Below are 26436 nucleotides of genomic sequence, written 5' to 3' on the forward strand. Positions count from 1 at the left end.
AAGCCGGCACAGAGGGAAGCAGAGCTGAGAGGGATGGAAGTGTGCCTTTGACATTGCTTGAGCACCCTTATCCAGCCGTACTGAAAGCCAGAAGCACCCCTGGGAGAGCCAGCCATGAGAAATAGTAAATTCCTTTCTTTTGCTTTTTGTCACTTGGCATACTCATGCTAACTAATGGGGAAGCGTAATTTGTTTGTAAAATAACTCCAGACATGTGGCTGAGAGTCAGACGGGAAAAATGTGGAAAGCATGCAGAATTCACTCAGGCAGTAAGGACACTGGTTGAATCTAATCAAGTGGCAAAGGAAATTAGGTACAACCTGGGATGAGGCACAAAAGTCCACTGATCCAAATCGGGCAATAAATGTTGAAAGCAGTTACAAAAACTGATTAAGATAGCAACTTGAAAGGAACCTAGAGAATTCATGTTTACTATGTGGTGAAATGAAATTCCAGAGAGGTGGCTTGGGGACCCCGATCACACAGCAGAAAGAACTACAGTGTACTCAACTATGATTCTGGAACCATCATTCCTGGAGGAGGATTTGACCATTCCTGTGTCCTGGTCCTGAAGCTGATGGAGAAAAACCATATGATGGCGCTGAGCCCACCTGAGATGATAAACCGACTACCCTCATTTCATATTGTGTGATTTTAAATCTGGGAAACATTTAAAAAGATGAAAAAGAATGATGAAGTGAATCATAATATTAAGATTAAGGCTTTGTGATCATTGGGTTAATCTGTATGTATTTTTAACATGTAAAAGAATACACAGCATATAACAGGATCTGACAAAACAGTCTTGTGATTTCAATTTTAAATGACTATTGATTTTTTACTTGAGACTTTTAAGCTGAAATGTTTAAGAATTGGATTAAGGTTGTAAAAAGAATTGAAATGTTTATGATAATAATTTATGACATTTATAACTTTAATTTATTTGATTTGCAAGAGTTGCTTAAGTGCTTAGAAAGATTTTGCTTGTTTGGTTGGTAAATCTACCCTGTCAGACATCTGAAGAGCTTAAGGAAACCATGTATGTTAACTTTACGAATGCAGTCTAAAATATTTACTAAAATTTAATTATCCAAGCTTTCAAACAGTACTAATTTTGCAGGTAAGTGTAATCTGTTGCCTGAATTAATAAAGTACTAACTGATAACAAGTGAAAATGATCTTGGGCCGGGCGCGGTGGCTCAAGCCTGTAATCCCAGCACTTTGGGAGGCCGAGACAGGCGGATCACGAGGTCAGGAGATCGAGACCATCTTGGCTAACCCGGTGAAACCCCGTCTCTACTAAAAAATAAAAAAACTAGCCGGGCGAGGCGGCGGGCGCCTGTAGTCCCAGCTACTCGGGAGGCTGAGGCAGGAGAATGGCGTGAACCCGGGAGGCGGAGCTTGCAGTGAGCTGAGATAGGGCCACTGCACTCCAGCCTGGGCTACAGAGCGAGACTCCATCTCAAAAAAAAAAAAAAAAAAAAGAAAATGATCTTAATTTGTGAAAAAAATACTTGTTTTATAGATGAAATTTGTAAGAAAATCTAGATAAAAAACCTAAAACTTCAATTAAATGTTAAATCCTAGTTAACTCTAAGAAGTTATTTTTTGGGCACAAAAGCACTCTTAAAAATAAGATATTTTAAAAAGTATTAAAGCAGATTTCATTTTTTGAATGAATCAATGATTTTTATATGAATGACTAGAAGAATAAATGAACCCAAGGTGGCATCTTCTCTCCTCACCAGTTTTTGCCACTCCAGTTCACCTTCACTCTACACCATAAAACTTTCAAAGCAGTTCCAACATTGCTCAGAAAATGTTGATGGAGAGAGCGTTGTGTTTGACAACCTTGAGAAATAAGCAAAAGAACCCCAGGGCCTCCTCCTGGAAACTAACAGGAATATGGGAAACAGAGCTTGGCTGGTTTCCCTATCTTTTTGGTTTTTTAATAATTTTAAGACAACCTATAACAGATATGCCTAACTTCTTTGGCTGAAACAGCTAGAGAAATGGCTAGAAGATACTTCCACTGATTCATCAGAACAATCAACACAAAAGCATTATTTCCTAGCCAGATCACAGCCATGTACCTTTTTCTCTACTAATGAAATGTCCTACATTGATCAAGTCAGAGATAAGAACGTAACTGGAGTTATAAGTGATCAGATTTTAAAATAACCTTCACCTATTTTTAGCCAATGTGTAGGTGGAAAGAATTTCATGGAACATTTTCTGTTTCTTCTCATAAACTCAACATTTTTAGACTCTTAGCCAGGGGCTTTGAATTCATTTGTTCATCTCATTCATTGAGCCACTGCCCCTGTGTCCCAGGCACTGTGCAAGGCGGTGGGGATAAAGTGATAATTCAGAGTTTTCCCTGCCTTGACCATAAACCCAGTAGACATAATAGACAACATAGCTTAGACATAAATGAAAACATAAAACAGGGAGATGAGCAAAGGGCACCAAGTGGAAACAACACTGGTTCCAAACATCATTTCTATAGCCTCCCAAATCTCCTAAAGCCACCAGCCAAGTTGGAGCACAAGGAGCTCTTCTGGCAGCATTCCAAAGCCCAGGCCCACCAACAGTTTTAGCAATACTGCTTTCTTCAAGGCATGGACACAGCAAGGGCCAGGAGCATGGAGAGCCAGGCCTTAGCCCCAGGGTTCCACAGAACTATCACCCATGAAGGTTCAGACAAGACACATCCTCTCCAGGCCCCAGTCTTCTCTTCTTTATAATGGAGTAGCTGGACTAAGCCATCCCAAAGGTCCCTTTCCAATGGACATCCTTTACATTTATGCTCAGAGAAAAGTTGGTACAAAGGCAAGTGGGCATACTGGAGGTCTCCACACTGAATGGTCTCCCCTCGTTCAGTAAAAGCCGCCAAACAGGTAACTCCATTTTCTAATGTCTGGGCTTTTTCATTGCTGATTTCACCTCTCAGATTATTATTTTTAGCTAGCCCTGAGTAGTCAGCAGCCCTTTTTAGACAGAAGTATGTTCTCTCATTTGATAGGATCCCCATGGGAGCCTTTCAGTTTACATGTGCTACCTGCTTGGTCCTGCAATTTGAGTTTGCCAACTCTGGTATAGAGGTGTTACAACTCAACTCACAATACAGTGTCTGCACCAGACCATGCTATTTATCCAAAGAAAGAGGACACAATCTTGCCTAATACATAAAGCCACCATTGACAGCGTTACCAAATATGCCAGGCACTGTAGTAGGCACACTATGTATATTATTCCACTCCCATTTTCCCCTGGATGGAAAGGAGTCTTAGGATGCAGAGTTCATCAGAAGGATGAGACTCAAACCACAGTAGAATGACTGCAAGCAGCCTTCCAGTTCATCGGAAAGATGGCACGGTTAGTGAGTATCTTATAGATTGCAGCACATAGCTACAGTACATACAGATCAGCTTTGAAATCTGTTAACTAGCTTAATTAAAAAGAACCTCCATCTGCCCGCAGCCACCAAGTGTATCAAGAACAGACCCCATTTTGGCCAACATGCAGCATTTTAACCAGAATCAAGTCTCTCACCGCTTCAGCTGTTTCTCTACTACCTCTTGGAGAAATACAGATGTGAAGGGAAAAGCCTCTACAAAAGTGACCAGAAAATCCATTCAGACATGGAAGGGCCCATTAAACCAGGAGATTCAGTTTCAGTCTTAGAAGGGATGCTGACATCACTGTGTCAGGAATCCAAATGCCACTCAGAGGGCTTAAAGCACAATTTTAACAACCCCAACACAAGTGATTTGCTATGAAAAATGCAGGTGAAAGAAGCACAAATTATTTCAGCTTCACACATCTATTTTGCTCCACTGTTATGAGGAGTGAGAATTCCACAGAACTGAGAAAGTAAACCAGACTTCACTGGGACCCCTGAGAAACTACATTTAATATAGACACATTTTTAATATCAAGCTCTTCCAGAGAGGTATCTAAAAGGAGCAAGAATCTGTAATGGTCCTGAATTAATGTGATATTATGTTTACAATTTCATCTCTCATGAAGCAAAAAAGCAAAATAGAATCCCAAAGTTCCAGGGATGATTAAACAGATTTTTCCACTAGGATATACACACCCTTGCTTTCAGCAAAAGACTCTGAGAGGAGGAGTTATTGAAGGACCTGGAGGGAGGATCATTACACCTTTCAAATGAACTCCCTGTGAGATAATGTTGTTTATTCAAGGGAAAGACATGCTAAATGATGCTGTAAAAAAATCAGATTGTAGATATATTTTAGTTCCTCTCTACTCACTAATAAAATCACAGCCGGTTAGCAGAGATGAGGTTCTCTAACTATGGTTCTGAAAAGCAGTCTTCACAAAGCAAGGATCCTAATCCTCCCCAAACTCCAAAGGCTGGGTCGCTTCCAGGAGGCCCTTACAGTCCTTGGAAACAGTCTGGGCCAGCCCCCGCTCCTCTGTCTGCCTCTTTCCAGGTGACTAAGCTCACACTGTGGAGCTGTGACCAGCTGCATCCAGGCCTTACCTGCTCAATTTTCCAGTTCTGCTCCAGAATCAAGGCAGAGTCCATTTACAGGGCTGGCCCATGCCCCCTGCCAGACAGCTGCATTCAGTTGCAAAAGAGTCCAGACTGGTGGAACTTGTTTTCTGGCTATTGTTCAAGGCAATTGTTCCCGTGAAACCCCAGGGCCCGAGCGGAATGAGATCCTTTGGTGTGGATGAGTGAGCAAGCCTAACTGTAGGCTTAGTAGTAACCCCTGGGGAAGAGGAAGGGTTTGGCTACCTACATTTCCCACCAAACAGGTATGTTAACTATTTCCTCCCCAGGAGGTTTGCTCGGGAGCATCACCTCCTCTAACTACTGCTGGGGCCTATTAAGAAAATCCACCTTCAAAGAATGAAGCAGGGCTCCTGCAGAGTCCTACCTTTTGTAGTCTATGTGGAAGTGATAATAATAGCCAACCTTAATGACATTCACAGTTGTGAGCCCCTGTGCTAACTGTACTACATACTTTATTTCAGTTAATCCTCCAAACTCTGATAAAAATAATCACCAACACTTATTAACGGCTTGCTATGTGTGAGGCTCTGTTGTATGTAACATGTTTCCTGCCAGGTACCATTAGATAAATATTATCACTATACCCATTTTACAGAGGAGGCAATTGAGGATTGGAGAAAATAGTCCCATGGGTCATACAACTAAGAAATGTTGAGGCTGGGATTTAAATACAGATACATGAGTGTTCAATCATCCCATTTATTCATTCATTTTATACATTTTAATGAACACTCATCATGTGTTCATTAGACTCTGAGGGACTTCAAAGTTTCCCACACCAAAGAAGATACAGTTACTTGAGTTAAAACTATAAGCCAGCCAGCCAGGCACGGTGGTTCATGCCTGTAATCCCAGCACTGTGGGAGGCCAAGGTGGGAGAATCATGAGGTCAGGAGATCGAGACCATCCTGGCTAACACGGTAAAACCCTGTCTCTACTAAAAATACAAAAAATTAGCCGGGCATGGTGGTAGGCGCCTGTAGTCCCAGCTACTCAGGAGGCTGAGGCAGGAGAATGGTGTGAACCCGGGAGGCGGAGCTTGCAGTGAGCCGAGATCGCACCACTGCACTCCAGCCTGGGTGACAGAGGGAGACTGTCTCAAAAAAAAACAAAAAAACCCACCACTATAAGCAAGCCACCTCTCTCTGGATTCCAGCTCTGGGACCAGCCTACATAGTTCGCAGTTCTGGTGCAAAATGATCAGAGCCTAAGCTTGAATTAATGCAAGGACAGAATGTAGCCACTAACCCTAGTAAATTCAGTCTCATCTAGTACCACTAATCCCAGGAGGCTCCAAACGGAGGGACCACAGCTCTGCAGAAAAAAGTAAAATAGGTCTGTGTTTGAATTCTGGCTCTGCCATCTCCTTATCAGGGCACCTTTACCTCCTGGGTGGCACAGTGCTAACAACATCCAGTTACCATAATCATTTTGTTGGGACCATATCAGGTAGCCTGTGTACAGCTCTCCCTGCATGTCAGTTGCAGTATAGGATCCAGGGAAGCTGCAAGGACTGCAGGAAGGAGATGCAGGCCTACATCCTGAAATTGATGATAAAGTTCTAGTGTAAGAACTTGCTTCTTACTGCCATAAATGGATAGTGTCCTAGGGGAGAAGCAGCTTCTACAGACGGTGCCAGGTGCAAGGCCAGTGATTTGAGGTGGAGGGAGGAAAACACAAACCCCATAAAATGGGCTCCAAGGGGATTTAGCAGCCATTAGGCTTGAGTTTCAGCCCACAGCACCTTTGTCCCATTTTGGTAACTCATTCCTTGACAAGTAGGTGGTCCCCTGAGTAAGCATGAAATTTTTCCCTTTGGCTTCAGGAGCTTGGTTGGGTTAGAGAGACCGGAGCTTTGGTCCGGATGCCTTAGACCCTCATTGTTACACTAGGCACCAGCGTGTCTGCTGACCTCAGCTACACAAAGCCCTCTCTCCTTCAAGGCTCCTCCGGAGAGGGCTGCTTACCCTTGGGCCACTGCCGGCTGGCTTTTGCCAAGAATATCAACAAACTCATCCTAGTTTTCTGTTTACCAGAAGATATATTTCCCCTGAACATCAACAGAATTCAGCATATTATAGCAAACGAAAATAACAGTAAACATTTATACAAGGTGAAAAATTTTAATAATAGGTTCCAGGCACCATGCTAAGCACCATCCCACAAACACCTCTCCACTTTCTTATCAGGCACAAACTACTAATGCCCCCTTTTCATAGATGTGGAAACTGAAGCTTAGAGAGGCTATGTGACCTGCCCAAGGTGCCAGGGTTAACAAACAGAGCTGGATTCGAACCCAGATCTGCCTGATTCTGAAACCCAAGCTTTTAAAAATCACATTGACTCAATGTTAAGAACAGAGGTAAAGATACTTTTAAATAGATCATGGTCATAAAAGAACTCAGAACTTCCAACTGTTATTCAAAATATGCAGGACACGTTAATGCAATCAAGCTACTTTTAAAACATCTCGAAGAAATTAAAGGAAAGGGGATGGGGGACAAATCCCAGACAGAGCATTGGCCAGCTGTCTTTAAGTAGAATGGGACGGGAGTTCAACACCCCCATAGTCTCCCTCCCTCCAACCCTCCACTAAGCTCCCAATATATCTTAAAAAAACCTGAACGCACAAAACAGAACCACAGTTGCCCCAGGGCAGCCAAGAGAGGCGGCTGTCTCCCAAAAACAGGCTGGCCTCATTTTGCAGTTTGTCAAGGGCCTGCCCTTAAGCTTTCTCTTTCTTGGGGGAAGTGGAGAGGGAAGGGACCTCAGGTCAAGACTTCTACAGACCAAGAGAAGCTTGGCTTTAGCTAATTAGGCACCTCCAGCACACATGTGAACAGCTAGTGCCAATAGCTTCGGTCAGCATTAATATGCTGGGTGTATATCTTCTCCCTTCAAGACTCCATAAATTCAGCGTCTTAAGAAGTAGACCCAGAGTTCCAGGGCACAGCCTCAGCAGCCCAAGGCCATCTCCAAGGTCACTGGCCTTTCCTGATTTGACCTTCACTTGGGATCAAGTCCTCCTGAACCAGGTACAAACTAAAGCTCCAGCCTGATCCATCCAGCCGTCCAGGAGCCTCAAGATCACAGAACTCCCAGCTAGGTCCTACTGCCAAAGCAGGGCTGCTTCTTAATACACAGCTCTCTTCTTTCCAGAAACAAGCTGCATCTGAGAAGCCCAGGCAGGCCGTGCTGCTAGCATCCTGTGTATTTGGGTGAGTCCTCCACAACAAAGTGCGCCCTTCATCCAGCTGAAGTCATATTTAAAATTACAGGTAAAACTATTCTAAGCTCAGATGCCAAGCCCACCCAGGAAGGCATGATGGTAGAGTGAACCTGGGTTCCAGTCCCAGCTTTTCCTCTTATCAGCTGTGTAACCTTCATCAAGTTACTTAACCTCTCTTAGTTCCCACTGCTGATTTTCAAAATTGAATGTAATCTTCCTGGCTTTGCAATGAAATTGAATGACACAATGTCTGCTAGATGCTTGGCATGTGGTAGGTGGTCATGAACATTGTTTTCTTCTCCCCTTGTCTGGCTTAAAAAACAGAAATGTGCTTCCCTGGGCAGCTCTATAGGTCATAAGGTAGCAAGAAAAGTCCTTATGCTTAAATCTGCCATGCCATCTCTTCTGGAGCCTAGTTTACACACACACACACACACACACACACACACAGAGTAATTTGCTATACTAGTAAACACAACCACAAGTTCACCAGGCTCCTTAAATTCCAAACAAAACTTCCAACTGCAAGTCTTTTTAATCAGGGCCCTCTGAACCACAAGCAGCCCTTGCCTGGGGCCACACTGCCTTTCCCCAGCTCACCCCTCCATACTGCCCCCACCAGCTGAAAAGTCTGGAATAACGACTTAAGACAGCTGGGTGATCAACACCCAGATTTTCAGGCTCAGCAGCCTAATTTGGTAAGACGGTTTGGAAAATATTGACATTACCCAAATGTCTAGGTGGATCCAGGACATTTGGGTAATGCCCCAGTTTCCTCTGAAACCATCAAGGTTAGAATGAATGGGGGTGGAAGAGGAGAGAAGGTGAATTTCCTGACCAGTAACCTTGCCCCCCGCCGCACCCCCCCAACACACACACACCACCACACAGCACCACAGAGCTCACGGTGATTTAGGCAGCTGCACCACTGGCTGCTCCACCAGGCTTTTCAATACCGGCCAAGGAAGACAAGGCAGTACATGTACCACAACCGCCCCCTGGCCCCAGAAATTTTAGAAAATCGCCCTACCTTGTAAGGTTCCTAGGCCAGAGCATTTCACTACATTGTGGCCCTTGGAGAACAGCGGACAAAGAAACTGAATGAATCTCACGGGATGGCAAGTCCTTTAGCCAGCTGAGCCAGCCCACACTGGGCCAGGGAATCCCAGGCACCCAGCAACTCCGTAACTAAAGGACTAGCTAGCAGGGATCACCATTCCCCAGGCCAGGAAAGAAATCTGATCCCCCAACAAAATTAACCTCTGAAGTGCTGAAGGATAGAGAGGTCAGGCCTGAGTGCTGGTATCAAGTCAGCTGTGAAAAGTTTCAGCAAAGCAAAAGCTAACACCAAACTCTGAAACCATTACCGTAAAGCACTGAATGGAAGGGCCCTCCATGTGGTCCCAGGGGAGTTTGCAACAGCAGGTCAAATTGAAGAAAATCTGAGAGTGAAAAACTACTTTAAATCCTCACAGACTGCACAAAAACGTTGCAGGAAGTCTTTCCAGCCCTAAGTGCTACTTTTAATGATGCAAAAATCATTGACTATAACATTTCTTAGCTCATTCCATTGACGTCTGAAGGCAAAGCATTTGATTGAAATGATTAGCCTACAGAGAGAATTTCTGAACCTAAAAAGGAAATGATACCTGTTTGTACAGTTAACGACGACGCACATACATTATTTCCGGTGATGTCAATTTTGATGCAGTGCCAACAAAAATATGCATTAATTCCTCAGGCTACTTATTTCAAAAGAAAAAGAATCTCAGTCTAGGCATGGCTATATTAAACATTATGGTACAGAGGCTGGAAGGGGAGGTGGGTGGGAGAGAGTCCCAGCTCTGGGATGGGAAGGGGTTGCACCGACTAATCCCTATTAAAACCTGTAATCAAGGCACTCAGAAAGAACTATGTAAACAGATGCTATGAACAATGAACAACTGTATTACTACTGAGAACTCAAAAGCAAACTTATGTTATAGCCACAAGCTTTATTTGAAAACGAAGGATTAAGATGTTCTCCCAAACCCTGACTCCCTCTCCAAAAATCCTACCAGTTGGTTCCTGGCAGCTTTAAAAGACTTTCCCCAAGAAAGGCTCTCCCCCTGGCCAGGGTGGCCTCTCCAGTGGAAGTGGGGAGTGGGGGTTGTGGCCCTGGGGGATGGTTAGGGAAGGAAGCAGTAACTGGCTCCAAGTGAGGTCTCTGTGTGGTCAGCGTTTGCTCAGCAAACAGAAGCTTTCAAAATGGAATGAAGAGCCATTCCTCCCCCCACTGAAAAGGGAGGGAATAAAAGATCTGCTCAAAGAGTAGAGGAGGGTCTGGTGGTGATTCCCAGGTGAATGAAAAAAAGATTGTAATCTCGAAGTCCCAACCAAAGTTAATCATTCACATCTGATCCCTCAGGGCCCTCCTCCACTTGAAATACTGCTGAGGCATCTGCCGTGGGGAGTGGGAAGCAGAGGTGGGGGTGGGCAGTGGGTGAGTTTGAGGGAAGGGGTAGTGTCCAGACTTATTAAGACAAAAAAGTTGGGATAGACCCAAGCTCTGGCTGACAAGGATGCTTCAAACCACCCCTTACCTTCTATGCTGTCCCTGGAACTGACTATCTTTACGATATTACTTCTTTGAGAATCTGTCCAACATCCCGAGTTAACTTGGGAATGGGATGGTGATTGTGTGGTTTGGAGACACATAGGCACATGGGCACAGATGCACACACACACACAGTCTAAAAAGTTTCCATTGATTCCTTGCTCTAGGCAAATATAATAGGTAAACATTCTGATTTGTCATCAAGGTAAGCTAGGAAATGTTGATCTATTCATTTATTCATTCATCAACTAACATATTTATAGAGCATCTGCAATGTGCCAAGTGCTGTTCTAAGTGCTGACGATACAAGTAGTCAATAAAATAGACCAAAAAATCTTGACTGTAACAGAACTTAGCTTCAATGGTAGAACTATAAAATAAGTGAGACAAAATGTAAATTTTATGGTACATTAGCAATAAATGATCAAGAGAACAACGTATTGTAAAGAAGAAGATGTGATTTGTGAAGGGGGGTGTTGGAAATTTTACATGGGGTGGCTATGGCAGGTCTGCTGAGGGCATGGTTTTTATTACAAATCTAAAAGAAGTATGGGAGCTGGGTATCTGAATACATTTTGGTTTTATATCTGGGGATAAGGGACTTCCAAGAGGAAATGGTCCGTGCAAAGGCCCTGAGATAGTATACGACTTGTAATGCATTCCAAGAATGAGTGGCTGGAGCAGTGGGTGGTGAACCAAAGTGGGGTGAGGAGGGGGTTAGGCCAAAGAGTCCAAGGGTACAGGGAGAGAGGAGAGTGCCTGAGTGGGGCCCTGAAAGTCAGCGTAAGCAGCTTGTCTTTTACTCTAAGGGAGAGAGGATACACTGGAGGGTTAACAGATGGAGTTTCTCCTTTTTATAAAAGTTCATGTAAATGTACAACACTAAACATATCATTTTGATTGTACATGATTTTTACAGGGGCGAGTTTATTGCAGGAGACATAGTGCTTTAAGGAGGTCTTAGTTTTCTTTCTGTGGTTAAAAGGATCACACCTTTCATGTGAAAGGCTCTGAATTATTTGCAGCTACAGGTTCTAATTGAGTCAGGGTTTTCTCATGGTTTGAAAGATAATAATTAGCAGGGATAAGGGAGACCCAGGCAACGGGAGAGGAAAAGGGAAAGTAAACCAACTCCATGAGGGTAGATGCCCTTTGGCGCTTTTCAAAGAGTCAGGCTTGCTCTGTCATTTTTGACCCTTGCTTCTAAACAGGCCAAATTCCAAAGGGCTTCCAGAACTCATAACACTTTTCTCCCTAGAAATAATGTTATCAGTGATGTTAAGGTTTCCAGGTTACTCACAGAGCCATCTATAAAACCAAAATGTAGCTGATGAACTCGACTCAGGTATCAAAAAGTAGAAGAAAACTTTATTCTTGGAATACAGTACATAATTAGACAAAACGGAAAACCACAAAGATGAATCTAAAAAGATGTTCACTTATTTCTAATGAGTATTTTATGAAACCAGTGCTAGTGAAGACACTTTGCTCCTTTTCCTCCAATATATTCAACCCTCTTTCCTGGCTTTTCCCTGCAGGCTGAGAAATGTATTACTCATCTCATCAAATACAACAAAACCCAAAACCTTTTTTTTTTTTTTTTTTTTTTTAACCTCATGCCCATATTCTCCTCCACAATCATGCCGGTCTCTGCTCCATATTACAGGAAAACACCTCAAAGCAGTAATTTGAGTTGTTTCATGTACTTCTCATGCTCCATGATCCTTCAACCCACCAGGCAAGATGTTTGTTCCCACTACTCCACTGAGACCACTTTCTGTTTTCCCTGAGAACATCGATGGCTTCCTCCTTGCCAAAGCCAACGGTCAACTCTCTATCCTTACCCTACTTGAGTTTTCAGCAGCAGGTAGCATCGACAGATTCTCGCTTCTTGAGTGGGCCTCATCCCGGGTTTCCATACCGTCATCTGCACCTGGTTCCTACCTTCCTAACTGTGCTCTGGGTCTCCTAAGCTCACCTTCCTCTTCATCTCTCCAGAACTCAAGGGCCTCCATCCCTGGACCCCTCCTCTTCTCTAACTATAACTTCTCACTAACTTCTAAGTAAGTTATAACTACCACTTCTAACTAACTTATTTTCCTGGGTGATCTCATCCACGGTTTCAAATACTAGGTGCAGGCAGACAACTCTAAAGTCTGTAATCTGTAGTCTGGCCGCTTTGTGTACCCAACACATCTGAAATCACATTTACCTTACTCAAAACTACTGCTCCCAACTTCCAATGTGTCTGCACCCCCATTCCCAAAGTCTTCCGTATCTCAAAGTATGACTCTCCATTAACCATCCTAATTTCCTCCTTCCTTCTTGCCTCCGATGTAATCCATTAAGAAGTCCTTTTGCCTAAAGCCCCCAAATATACCTTGAACCCAATCACTACTGAACATCTGCAGTAAGATAACCTTGGACCAAGCTGCCATCATCTCTTTCCTGCAACAGTCACCTCCCGGGTCGCTCCACCTTCCCTCATGCCCTGCTAGGCTCCATCCTGCACACCCCAGCGACAGCAATCTTTCTCCAGTGTACAGCAGATTCTGTCACATTGCTGCTTAAAGCCCAGTGACAGCTTCCCAGGGAAGTTAGAATAAAATTCAAATTTGTTCCCTCGGCCTAGAAGCCCTCATGTGATCTGGCTCCTCCTCTTCATTCCGTCCAAAGACGGGACTCACAAATGCACCAAGCTTCTTCCCACTTCCTAGGTCCTCGCACTGTGCCTCCTTTCTGGAATGCTCCTGCCCATGTCTCCCCCTCGGCTGCCCGTTTCTCATGGGTCAGATGTTGGTTGGAATGGCACCTCCTCAGGGATTTCCTCTTAGACCCTGGCCCAATTACATTCCACCATATGATTTTCCTCATGGCGTCAATCAGTCAACACATTGTCTTTCAACAGTCTGTCTTTCCCTCAACACAGTCAGCTCCTTGAGCACAGGTGTGCTGTTTGCTTTTGTTCTGAGCCATATCCTCCCAGTGCCTAGATCACTGCTGATGTGGTCCTGGATCAACCAAGCATAGGAGGACAAAATGGAACTGATTATTCTATGCTGTCTCCTGGGGACTGTGAAGTACTTCCAAGGACTTTAGTTCAATGGTTTTATTTGGTCACAGACCCACTTGAGAACCTGACAGAAACTTAAGTCTGTCTCTCCATAAGAAAAAAGATATACAAACAATATTTTACACAATATTTCCAGGGACTCACTGATCCCCTGAATCCTGTCCATAAAGCACAGGTTAAGGGCAGCTGCTTCTGAGTTTTATAATACTTTAGTTTCACTGTGTGTGTGTGTGTGTGTGTGTGTGTGTGTGTGTGTGTGTGAGCTGGAGTCTTGCTCTGTTGCCCAGGCTGGAGTGCAGTGGGCTGATCTCAGCTCACTGCAACCTCCGCCTCCTGGGTTCAAGCGATTCTCATGCCTCAGCCTCCTGAACAGCTGGGACTACAGGTATGCACCACCATTCCTGGCTAATTTTTGTATTTTTCGTAGAGACTGAGTTTCATCATGTTGGCCAGGCTGGTCTCGAATTCCTGATCTCAAGTGATCTGCCTGCCTTGGTCTCCCAAAGTGCTGGGATTGCAGGTAAGCCACCACACCTGGCAGTTTCACTTTTATAGTGACTTTGTTTCCTAGTTTGGGAATCAGTATTATACTCAATTCAGTTGCTTTCTTCTTGCTTGCTAGTAACAGAACAAAGAGAAAGGGAAGGGAGGGAGGGAGGGAGGAAGGAAAGCTCTCCTGGATGAATGAACAAGAAGGAAAACATAAAGGTTTAAAAGAGGATCTGTGTGTATGGGACACATTAAAAGATGTGACACACATCTCATTGCCTGATGTGGAATTTTACTGGGTGTAATCTGCAACAGGCAGTGGGAAGGGGAGTCTTTAGCAAAGATTTTGAAGTATAGCAGTTAATACTAGGGAGTTTATGATTTTCAACAAGAATTATACGAAACTAGGCAGCTTTGGGGTAGAAAGTGAACAGCATTCAAAACCTTTGCCAGATACCAGACTGGACACTGGGAATATAAGGCAGAGGAAAAGGAAACGCCCCAGTCCTGAGAGCTCTTTACATGGAAGAGACAAACAAGCAAAATCATTATGGATGTTACGGGGAAAGTGATGACAGAAATAAACAGGGTGCTGTGAAAGGGAGTCACACAGGAAGCACTTACTTTAAATAGCATGGTCAGGAAAGGCCATTCTCAGGAAGTGGCACTTAAAGGAAGACATGAAAGATGAGAGGGCACCAACCAGCCATCAGAAGGAGAAAGCCAGGTGTTCCAGATGAAGGGGTTGGTGAATGGATGGGGGACACATCAAGTGCAAAGACCATCAGAGGGAGAGGCTGGGTGTGCTGGAGGAGCTGAAAGGTGGCAACCATGTTTGAAGCTTAGTAAATGGGTGTGAGGACATCAGTGGAAAAGAAAGTCTATCCCCTGAAGAACTCTCAAACCCATTAATAACAACTGATCCTAGAAAAGTGTCAATAAAGAGCTTTGAGAGGTAGTCAGTGTGCCTCTGCATCTCCCCCTTTCCTTTTCCACTTTCTCTATGCTTTTCTGGGAAATAGGACCTAAAGGATAAGCAGAGGGCCTCCCTTCCTGTTAATGTTCTTTTTCTTTTATTTTATTTTCTAATTTTTATTTTATTTGTTTTTTTTGCTTTGTTTTGTTTTGTTTTTTTTTTTTGAGATGGAGTTTCACTCTTGTTGCCCAGGCTGGAGTTCAATGGCAGGATCTCGGCTCACTGCAACCTCTGCCTCCCAGGTTTAAGCAATTCTCCTGCCTTAGCCTCCTTAGTAGCTGGGATTATAGGCATGTGCCACCACACCCAGCTAATTTTGTATTTTCAGTAGAGACGGGGTTTCTCCATGTTGGTCAGGCTGGTTTGAACTCCCAACCTCAGGTGATCCATCCGCCTCAGCCTCTCAAAGTGCTGGGATTACAGGCGCGAGCCACCACACCTGGCCTATTTTTATTTTTTGGAGACAGAGTCTTGCTCTGTCATTTAGGCTGAAGTGCAGTGGCACAATCTCAGTTCACTGCAACCTCCACCTCCCAGGTTCATGCAATTCTCATGCCTCAGCCTCCAGAGTAGCTAGCACTACAGGTGTGCGTCACTGCACCTGGCTAATTTTTTTTTTGTATTTTAGTAGAGACAGGGTTTTGCCACATGGGCCAGGCTGGTCTCAAACTCCTGACGTCAGGCAATCTGCCTGCTTTGCCCTCCCAAAGTGCTGGGATTATAGGTGTGGGTCACTGCACCTGGCCCTGTTCATGTTCTTATGCAGAATCTCTGCTTCCACTGGGTCCGGGGAAGCAGGACCTCGCTCTTTCCATTCACCCAGATTGTGGATCCCTTCCTCCCTACTGTTTCCAGTGAAGTGGTGATACTGTGCTCCAATTATATCACAAAAACAGAATGAGCTGACTTTCAGTTTCAAATATTTAATCTTATAGAGTTGTAGTTTCTGTTACCTTTTGTTGGATAATTGTTGAGATTGTCTGGAGTCCACATTTGTGATTACTCACATGTAAATGCACACATATTCCTTAATCTCTAAACAAAAGTTTTCATTCAGCAGAAGAGTATCCAATCTGTTATCCATCCTTATGCCCTTCCCATTCTTAATCTGAAACCAGTGGCTTGTTAACAAAACCTTAAACACAGCTAAGGAACAGGACCATGCGGGTACCAGCATCTTCAGCCTCAACTCACAAATCCAGACTTTCCACCCTCAGTCCAACATCAGGGATGTCTTTTCTGGAAGGGTGCCAATTGGCTACATCAACTGCAAAATGGCAGCATTTCCAGTAAAGGACATAAGAGGTCAAAGTTACTCTCAACAATAACGATAATTAAACTTTATAAGCTTTACTGCCTACACATCTCATCTCATTTAATTCTAAGAACTGTTCTAACATGCGTTATTATCCCTATGTTATGAAAAAGAAACCGAGGCTCAGAGAATTTGGATGATTTGCTTGTAGTCATACAACTGCCAAGCGACAGACTGGAGCCAAATCCTGTTTGATTTCCATGACACGGCATTAGAGGAGTGAACACCTCCAGGTCACTATGCCAACAGATGACACTAAGACACGTAGTGGGCCAGGGCCATTCACAGGTTATCCCACAGTCCTTCAGCTCCTTCTAATACTTTTGGGTTTGGTCCAATTGAGATACAGTCATTTACCAAATTCCACACTATAGACGCTCCTCCTATATTTGCAGTGATTGTTCTCTTTAAAATATCAGCTGGATATTGACTTGTGTGTGCTAGGCATTGTGCTGGGGAAACAGTGGTATGTCAAAGAGAAAATGTCTCTCTCTACCCCCTCATGGAGCTTATAATTGGGTATATGTGGGGGTATCGAGCAGTCAAATAAAAAACAAATACATTTAACCGCAATCCATGATACATGCCATGAAAGAAAAAAAATAGTAAACCATGAGGACATATTATAGGGAAGAAGAGAAGGAAATTGTTGTCCACAAAGTTAGAAAAATCTGTACTGGGGCTGCCTGTATAGGAATGCTGTGCAATGCTGAAAGTTGACAATTTTGGTGAAAATTTTGAAACTTGTCCCTAGATGTAGCTTTCTAAGTAGCAAAACCTAGATTACCCCATAAAACCCCATCCCACAGACCCCTGGCTAAGAACAACAGCCACAGCCGGGTGCGGTTGTTCACACCTGTAATACCAGCACTTTGGGAGGCCGAGGTGGACGGATCATGAGGTCAGGATACCGAGACCATCCTGGCTAACACGGTGAAACCCCGTCTCTACCAAAAATACAAAAAAAAAAAAAAAAAAAAAAAAAAACTAGCCGGGCGAGGTGGTGGGCGCCTGTAGTCCCAGCTACTCGGGAGGCTGAGGCAGGAGGATGGCGTGAACCCAGGAAGCAGAGCTTGCAGTGAGCCGAGATCGCACCACTGCACTCCAGCCTGGGAGACAGAGTGAGACTCCGTCTCTAAAGAAAAAAAAAAGAACAACAGCCACGAAAATTTCTGTGTCATTGTCTCCAAGGCCATAAGGAGTAGCAGCAGATGGCAAGGCTCGACATGTATTTCAGGGAACAGTCTGAAGTGAGGCTATCCTGCCTCTTTGGTCATGATCATAACTCTAGTTATTTAGAGGAAAACAGGAAAAAAACCAAAGAAGCAAATCCATGCAATTGGGTCTTTATTAATTAACTACTTTTTTTTGAGACAGGGTCTTACTGTCACCCAGCAGGAGTGCAGTGACACAATCACTTTAAAATGTTAAAGCTCGTTGAAACTTTAAACTCCTGGGCTCAAGCAATCCTCCTGCTCCAGGCTCCCCAGTAGCTGGGACTACAGGCGTGTGCCATCATGCCTCTAATTTTTATTTTTATTTTTATTTATTTATTTTTGAGATGAAGTCTCGCTGTGTCACCCAGGCTGGAGTACGGTGGCGTGATCTCGGCAAACTGTAACCTCTGCCTCCCGGGTTCAAGTAAGTCTCCTGCCTCAGCCTCCCAAGTAGCTGGGACTACAGGTGTGTACCACCACACCCAGCTAATTTTTTTATTTTTAGTAGAGATGGGGTTTTGCCATGTTGGCCAGGCTGGTCTTGAACTCCTCACCTCAGGTGATCCACCTGCCTTGGCCTCCCAAAGGGCTGGGAATACAGGCATGAGCCATTGCCCCTGGCCTATGCTTGACGAAGTTTTTAATATTTTCGAAGAGACAGGGTCTTGCTTTGTTGCCCAGTTGGGTTTCGAACTCCTGGCCTCAAGCAATTCTCTCGCCTCAGCCTCCAAAAGTGCTGGAATATTACAGATGTGAGCAAGTACACCTGGCTTTGGTCTTTTAAAAAACAGAAAATTAAAGGAGACTTAAAAGAACATGACTGGCTTTGAGGATCTATATTTTATTAAGGGTGCTGTAGGGGCACAGAGAGAATTCAAATGTTTATTTTTGCAGCTGCACTATTATCTCTATTAAGATGAATGGGGAATGAAAAAAAATGTTTCAATGCTACTCTTTGGCTTTTTCCAATGGGAGTCCGGCTCCAAGGACATCCTTGAGTGTGTCTACCACAGGGTGAGATAATGAGGGAGAGGGACAGGTGGCTGGGGTGAGGAGAGGGAAGTGTAATTGGGGAGAAGGAAGGGATTGGAGAGGAAACTTATAGGTGCTCATCACCAGCAGCCCCTAGGCAGACTGTGACTTAAGCCAACAGTTGGGGACTCTGATCTCACTCCACTTCCTACACCCAAAGTTTTCCCACTGGCCCCGGTCATGCAGCACTCATGTTGTAGGGCACACTGCAGGGCAGAGGAGAGAACACTGTAACAGAATAGAAGCTTGGGGCTGAGCCCCCGCATCTGTCACCACATTGACTTTGGCCAAATCACTTCCTGATTGTGGCTCTCAGATTACTCTCCTGCTCACTGAGCAGGCTGCCACCCCAGAGGTCCTCTAAGAACCTTCCAAGTATGAATGTTTTGTAAAACTATATCCCTAGATCTCCCACTGAATTCCTTCTCAAAAGAAAATTCATTTGCCTTGTGATTTTGACTCATGATCCATCTGTCCCCTACTGGGGACAGACCCTGAATTTACTGCAGACTTTCCAGGGGCCGGGCATTATATGAAATGCTGTAAATACCTTTTCCCACAGGACCCTTCCTACAGCCCCATGAGGTCGTAGTTTCTCTTGTAAGAAAACCTGTTCTATACCTTAGCTTTGGTATTTCATTGTTTCCCTTCTGAGTTTATAGGGACTATAAAATAGGTTCACAAAACCTTTCCCAACCTCTGAACCACAATCTTGTCTACAATGAAAGGGAAAAAAAAAAAAAAGTTTGGCAAAGAGCCCAACTCATTCTAGGTATTTGCCTAGCGGAAAGGCTAGCTGAAAAAGTTATAGACTGGTTAAGAATTAAACTCCTTCCATTTGATATTAGTGTCTAAGAGAAAAACTGCTTTGAATGGAAGAAGAGAAGTTAAATCGAGTGACTGGCACACAGAAAGTGCTTACAAATTTTGCTATTGGTTCTGAAAACCAACAGCACGCCAGAGACTCTACTAACTTTGTATACAACATTGGTATCAAAACTCACAATATCCCAGTATGATACATTTTATTATCCCTCATGTACAGATGATCTACAGCTCAGAGAGGTTAAGTAACTTGCTCAAGGTCACATAGCTAAAAAATGCTAAAGCCAAAATCTGGACCCAGGTCCACGTTATTCATAAATCGGTGTCCTTCTAGGGCTTTCTTAAGCTCCCATTTATCGAGTTCTTATCATGATGGTTACTGTGCTGAATTTTCTGGTCTTATTTCATCCTTCTGACATTCCCTATGCAGTAGGTATAATCATCCCAAGTTTATATGAAAAAATTGGGGAGCAGTGGGTTAAGTAAGACGCCCAAGGCCACACTGCTGGTAAGCCCTCAGGCTTCTGATTTCAAAGCCCATGCTTAAAACTACTCTTTATCACCTCTGGATTTTTGCCTTGAGACTGGTAATTGGCATATTGGGGATGATTTTCTTGACTTTACAGACAGCCACTTCACTGGTTTGAGTATTAAGAGTGTATTGACAACAACCCTATCCCCTGGTCACCCTTTTCCCCCCTTTCTTTTTTTGTTTTGTTTTGTTTTGTTTTTGAGATGGAGTCTTACTTTGTTGCCCAGGCTGGAGTGAAGTGGCGCAATATCGGCTCACTGCAACCTCTGCCTCCTGGGTTCAAGTGATTCTTCTGCCTCAGCCTCCCGAGTAGCTGGGATTACAGGCATGTGCCACTGTGCCCGGCTAATTTTTGTATTTTTAGTAAAGATTGGTTTTTGCCACGTTGGCCAGGCTAGTCTTGAACTCCTGACTCAGGTGATCCACCTGCATTGGCCTCCCAAAGTTCTGGGATTATAGGCTTGAGCCACTGTGCCCAGCCATAAGTGGGTGATTCTATTAGTAGGCACCAACATGGTATTAAGTTGGTGCAAAAGTAATTGCAGTTTTCACAATTAAGAGTAACGGCAAAAACCACAATTACTTTTGCACCAATCTAATGGTTTCAAGTTCTATATTTTTGCTTAAGTTTAGAGAGAAAGATAAATGTTCTCATTCAATTCAGAGCACAATGCAAACTGATGCTACATTTGTAGGTTCAGCTGCAGGGAGTTAGCTGGACCTAGACAGAAACTCCATTCTTCAGCCAACTTTCTTCCAAACACCATACCAGGAACAATGGAGTATGGATAGAAGAAGTATGTGAATGGTTCAGGGTAGCCCCATCACCAGTGCCAGAAGATACTCGAGACTGTGCTCCTCTGTAGTGCATCAAGGGTATCATCTGCACACACAAATGTCAGAATTACAAGAAAAATATAGAATACGAGGTTTATTGGCAGCCCACACTAGTGTGCATACATTAGGTCCAAGAATGGTCTTTGCATTTTTGTTTATAAGAACAAAAGAAGTGAAACACCCTAAATATCCACCAGTAGGAAGAGAGTTAATCAAATTACGGCTCCTCCATAGAATGGAATATTGTGTGTGACCATTAAGAATGATGTTAATGAATCCTGATAAAGAAAGATGCTCATGCTATACTATAAAATTACAAAATTAGATTATAAAACATCTCTCATCTTTTAGAGGCTGTATAATGTAATTAAAATCAAAGACTATAGAGTCACACTGTCTAGCTACAAATCCTGGCTCTGTCACTTTTAGCTGTGTGACTTTGGACACGTTGCTTAAGCGATGTGTGTCTGTTTCATCACCTGTACAATGAGTTCTTACTCCCAGAGGTGTTGTAAACACCAAATGAATCAATACATGTAAAGAATTTAGACTAGCATGTGACTCATAGCAAGCAAGTATTCAAGACATGTTTGGTCTTTCAAAAAACAAAATGTCTAAGTGCTTACATGATTAAAAAACACCTGGAAAGCACCACAGTGTTAATGATAGATTTCTCTGTGTCATACAACATTACAACCTTTTTCTTTTATCTCTATTGCTTGCTTATCTGCATTTTCAATATTTTTTCCAAAATTAAACATGGACTAAAGAAAAACCAAAGAAAATCACATTTAATATTTTTAAATCCCAATCTTTTATCAGAAACAGAAACCTCACCAAAACTCATTTTTTAAAAAAGCCGTGGGTCAGGCCAGGTAATTACTAAACCTGGAGTCTGGAGAAAGCACGTTGTGTTTCCTGGTCTTTGCTAGTTTGATGGCCTAACAGCAAGAAAGAATTTGCACCCCAGCACCTTGATCCTGAAGATGCATAGGCAGGGCTGGGGAGAGGAAGAGACTAGAGAGATGGGAAAGCCTGATTTCATTCCTAGCTATCCACTTAGTTTAAAATGTCAGGAAGTTTAGCGGATTAAGGGTATTACAGTCACTATTCATAAAGGTGTTTTGTTAGAACTTCTAAATAGCAATCTGGTGAAATAAGCCTTGCACAGGCTTAAATGAAAGCCTGTTACAGTACTTAAAGTTTCCTAGAGAAGGAAAAAGACCCCCAGGTATTAATTTACCTAAAGAGCAGCTGCCTGGAAGACACTGTAATGTATCCTAAGTAGCCAATGCTATAAAATAGATAACCAGTCACAGAACTAGGAGGTTTGAGCCCAGATCACCCGGTGGTAGAACTGCAATTAGCAGTAATGAGAGGCATGTCTACATTTTGATAAGAGCCACAGCTGTACATATATTATAGACTTGGGTACTTTCTAAAAAATCCAAGGACATTTAAAGCTGTTGGAATCCAAGAGGCAGAGAGGCGTGTTTGAATTTCAAAATTCACAAATTAAAAAAAAAGTAGTGGGGGGCTGTCACGCTTATCTCACGAATGCATCTGGATGGGACAGTATGTCAAACTCCAGGGAGAAAAGGAGACTTACAATTATTAAGCCCCTATTTGCACAGCAGACACAGTGCTATTCAAGCCAATCAACCTAAGTGTTCTCGTTTGCAGTCTTGATCCACAGGGGCAGACAATCTTATAAATGAGTCTCTAAATCAAAGGTCGGCAAAACAAATTCCATTTTCCCCCAGTCCTTCTTATGAGATCATAGAAGGTATCTCAAGAAAAAAGACATCTTCACAATTAGGGGGAAGATGGGACAGGATGAGAAGTCTTACAGAATGGAAGGGGGTGGGGTTTGAGAGAAGCGGGCTTGGGAGTGAATTCTGGCTTCACTAAGAAGCTGAGCTATACAGACTGGAGCTAGTCTACCTGTCTGAGCAGTTTCCTCATTTGGCTTGGGTAATGAGGAAACACTGGTGAACAAGACAGGTTCTTGCCCTCAAGATGCTTAGAGTATAGATGAGATGACAGGCTAGTAGCGGACATTTATAATATGATGTATTTGGTGCTATGATAAGGAAAAATTCAGGCTATCATTGGAGCAAATAGGAGGGACACCCAATCTGGTCTTCCGCGTGGGGTAGAGAAGGCTTCCTGGAGGAGGTGACATTTAACGTGAGCCCTGAAGGGATGGGGTAAGGGTGAAGAGAACGTCTCTGCAAAGGTTGAAAGGCAAGAAAAAGGATGGTTTGGGGCCTGGGGGAAGCAAGTAATTCAGTGTGGTTGAAGAGGAGGAGGGGAAGAATAGCAGGGCCAGATCTCATAGTAAGCCCGGTAACATTTGAACTTTATCCAAGGGGGATCGGAAGCTCATAGACAGGCATTCACTGCTTTTGGAAAAGCCATGGGTAGCAGAGATGCAGACACACCAAAGGAAAATTACTCCAGCTCTGCTTTCTAACTCAGAAATCTCACGACGTTGTTTGCATTTTATCTAATTTCTCTGATAAAGTCAACATTTTAAAAATTATGATGTCCACCCCATGGAAAGCTGTAAATCACAACATTATCTCACAGCTCATTTGTCACAGGTTCTAGAGCCTCGTTCAGACACCATTGAGTTCAACGAGCACCTGCCTCCATGCATTTCATTTTGGATAGTCAAATCTCAAATTTCATACAGGGCTGGTTATCTAGTAAACTGAGGTCACTCTAGACACTCAGAGCTGAAAAGAAAATTAGGGGCCATTTGGCTCAAATCCAAATTTGAGTAAGTAAGCTCAGGGGGAAAGCACCTTGCTTGAGGTCACAGAGTTTAGGGGTAGACCCAAGGTTAAACCTCAGACCTCCAACATCCCACCTGCGCTGTTTTGTTTTGTACCTTCCTCTCTCCCGTTACAGACTAGGAATTCCAAATTCCTATCCCAAGGTCAGGGAGGTCTCACTGACGCCTGTGTAGCCATGTGGGGAGGGGAAGTCTCATTTGCCGGTAAGCACTACAGGAAGTGATGGTTGAACAGGATGGGACTGATAAGAAGGAAAAGTAGTTACAGTGATCTTATTCATTTTAAAAAAAAAGCAGCAACAATACAGCAGTCGAGGAAAATAATCAATTCTATTTAAGCAAAGCACTTTAAAGTAACATTTCCAGCATTATCCTATTTCAAAACATTTATCAGATGCCAGGGAAATTAAGCATGTGCAAGTACCTACACCACTCTGTGCAAACGGTTTATCTAGCAAAACAAGCAGGCGGGGAAAAAAAAAAAAAGGTCTGAGGAACTTCCATTTTCAACTGCCAAGTGGATCAAAGACACTAGCAACAGAAAAAGAAATACACAAGTCTAAATTTAGTCATCTCTCATACTGGTTAAGTCCTTTTCCAAAGTCTGTTGGCTGTTGCCTGGACACAGCTTTGGTGTGAATGACTTTCATCTGAGCCTCTATCCTAAGGGTCAAGCTTAAGATGCTGATGGCAAGCATGCTTGTTTGCATCCCTGAAGTCTCTGGCTGTTAACGGGCAGGAAAAGCTCTCTGGAAGGTTTTGGACCTCAAGAAGTAGCTGAAAAGAGTCAAAGTGATAGAGGAAAGACAGAGAAGACAACAGGCATTCATACACATACACTGATTTAAACTTTTTTTTTTTTTTTTTGAGACAGTCTCACTTTTTCACCTAGGCTGGAGTGCAGTGGTGCGATCTTGGCTCACTGCAACCTCCACCTCCCGTATTCTCCTGCCTCAACCTCCTGAGTAGCTGGGATTACAGGCACACGCCACCACACTTGGCTAATTTTTGTGTTTTTGGTAGAGATGGGGTTTCACCATGTTGGCCAGGCTGGTCTTGAACTCCTGACCTCAGGTGATCTGCCCACCTTGGCCTCCCAAAGTGCTGGGATTACAGGCACAAGCCACCGCGCCTGGCCTGATTTAAACTTAAAATACACAGGCTGAGAGTTCTGAAATATTTGGTTTCTGCAACTTTGTTCGACAAAACAAGGCTCTCTCAATGACCAATCTCACAAGATTTCTGCAAGGGGTAAAGTATGATAATGTTCTCTTCTATAAAAACATTTTTTGTTTTTGTGAATATAAAACATTTTTACAAATCCAAAACAGCACCACAAAGCAAAGGATCTAAAGTATGTGGCTGGGGATAGCAGGCAGTTACTGTGCCGCGGGCTGGTCTTGGAAGATGATTATAGCTGAAGCCCCAGAGCGCTGGCAGTTGTGCCTCCTGGTACCACCACTCCATTCTCCAACTGCAGCTGCTGATCAATGGGCTCACACACCAGGCTCAATGGAGACAAATAATTAGTCTGACTTACCTTTCAAAGGAGAACTAATTTCTTCAAGGGCTGGCTTTTGTCCCCCAGCCAACCTGTCAAATCTATCTTCTTCTGGTGACCCGGGTGCACAGCACATGAATACACTGTGCTGGCTAAATTTAGACTTTGAGAGCCTTTCTAACCTGTCATTTCACTCCACAGAAAAGCAGATCAGTTTCTCCAGTGAAAATAATACTGCCCACCCAATCAATGTGGAGAGATGAGGCAAAGCCCCAAGGCCACTCAAGGGTCCTCTCAAAATTGCCCTGCACCTCCAGGAAAAATTCTGTTCACACACCCTGGGTATATGAACAGGGAGTCTCCTTTTCAAAACTTTTAGGGAAAGCAGTGCACCATTTTACTTAATCACCTAATTCTTCTGTTTCAGAAAATCCTATGGAGTCCTTACTATACCTATAAAACCCTTACCAAAAATGGGCTGGTGCGGTGGCTCAAGCCTGTAATCCTAACACTTTTGAGAGGTCAAGGCTGTGGAATCCAGAAGTTCAAGACCAGACTGGATGACATGGTGAAACCCTGTCTCTACAAAAAAATACAAAGATTAGCCAGGCATGGTGGTGCACACCTGTAGTCCCAACTACTCTGGAGGCTGAGGTGGGAGGATTGCTTGAGTCTGGGAGGCAGAGGTTGCAGTGAGCTGAGATTGTGCCACTGTACTCCAGCCTGGTTGACAGAGTGAGACACTGTCTCCAAAGGAAAACAAAAAAAAAAAAGAAGAAAATGATCTTTGGAAACCAGGGTCCGGTCTCAGCTCTACCTCTAACTATGTGCAAATTATTTTGCATTTTTGTACCTTGGTCCTCTTTTTTTTTTCTTTTTGAGATAGGGTCTTGCTTTGTTGCCCAGGCTGGAATGCAGTGGTATGATTACAACTCACTGCAGCCTCAACCTCCCAGGCTCAAGTGATCCTCCCATCTCAGACACCTGACTAGGCAGCCACCTGACTGCCGGCATGTGCCACTATTCCTGGCTTATTTATTTATTTATTTGAGATGGAGTTTTGCTCTTGTTGCCCAGGCTGGAGTGCAATGGCACAATCTTGGCTCACTGCAACCTCTGCCTCCTGGGTTCCAGCGATTCTCCTGCCTCAGCCTCCCAAGTAGCTGGGATTATAGGCACCTGCCACCAGGTCTGGCTAATTTTTGTATTTTTTGTAGAGAGAGGGTTTCACCATGTTGGTCAGGATAGTCTTGATCTCTTGGCCTCATGATCCACCCGCCTCAGCCTCCCAAAGTGCTGGGATTATAGGTGTGAGCCACCGTGCCTGGCCACAATTTTTATATTTATTAGAAGGAGGCATGGGTTAAACATTTTTCAGAAGAAACATCTTTGGTGCCTCTGCTATTGCCCCCAGGCTGGCATGACCTGTGGAAACCTGGCATTCCAAGGAGACCCTTATCTCCAG

At 43.7% G+C, this 26436-nt stretch overlaps 1 protein-coding gene and 1 long non-coding RNA gene across 16 annotated transcripts in view; one reads left to right on the plus strand and one right to left on the minus strand.

Annotated features, from left to right (window-relative positions):
- The window catches only part of LOC105486999 (neuron navigator 2), a 767789-nt gene that overhangs the window by 90376 nt on the left and 650977 nt on the right, over nt 1-26436 (minus strand). The window contains exon 1 of one of the 14 annotated variants that reach the window (XM_011750262.3): nt 8809-8941. The exons of the other annotated variants lie outside the window; for them this stretch is intronic. Within the exon in view, the coding sequence (XP_011748564.1) occupies nt 8809-8834 (26 nt within the window). The 5' untranslated portion in view covers nt 8835-8941. Of the gene's footprint in view, nt 1-8808; nt 8942-26436 lie in introns of those variants that run through there. 14 annotated transcript variants of the gene reach the window in all.
- LOC139357495 (uncharacterized) overlaps nt 7095-26436 on the plus strand; it is a 64987-nt gene continuing 45645 nt past the window's right edge. Inside the window, exons 1-2 of one of the 2 annotated variants that reach the window (XR_011610775.1) lie at nt 7095-7584; nt 7709-13967. This is a non-coding gene — a long non-coding RNA (uncharacterized lncRNA). The remainder of the gene's footprint in view (nt 7585-7708; nt 13968-26436) is intronic. The other variant, XR_011610774.1, reaches the window with a different exon arrangement.

This window comes from Macaca nemestrina, chromosome 12 (assembly GCF_043159975.1).
Source record: "Macaca nemestrina isolate mMacNem1 chromosome 12, mMacNem.hap1, whole genome shotgun sequence".
Classification (NCBI taxonomy): domain Eukaryota; kingdom Metazoa; phylum Chordata; class Mammalia; order Primates; family Cercopithecidae; genus Macaca; species Macaca nemestrina.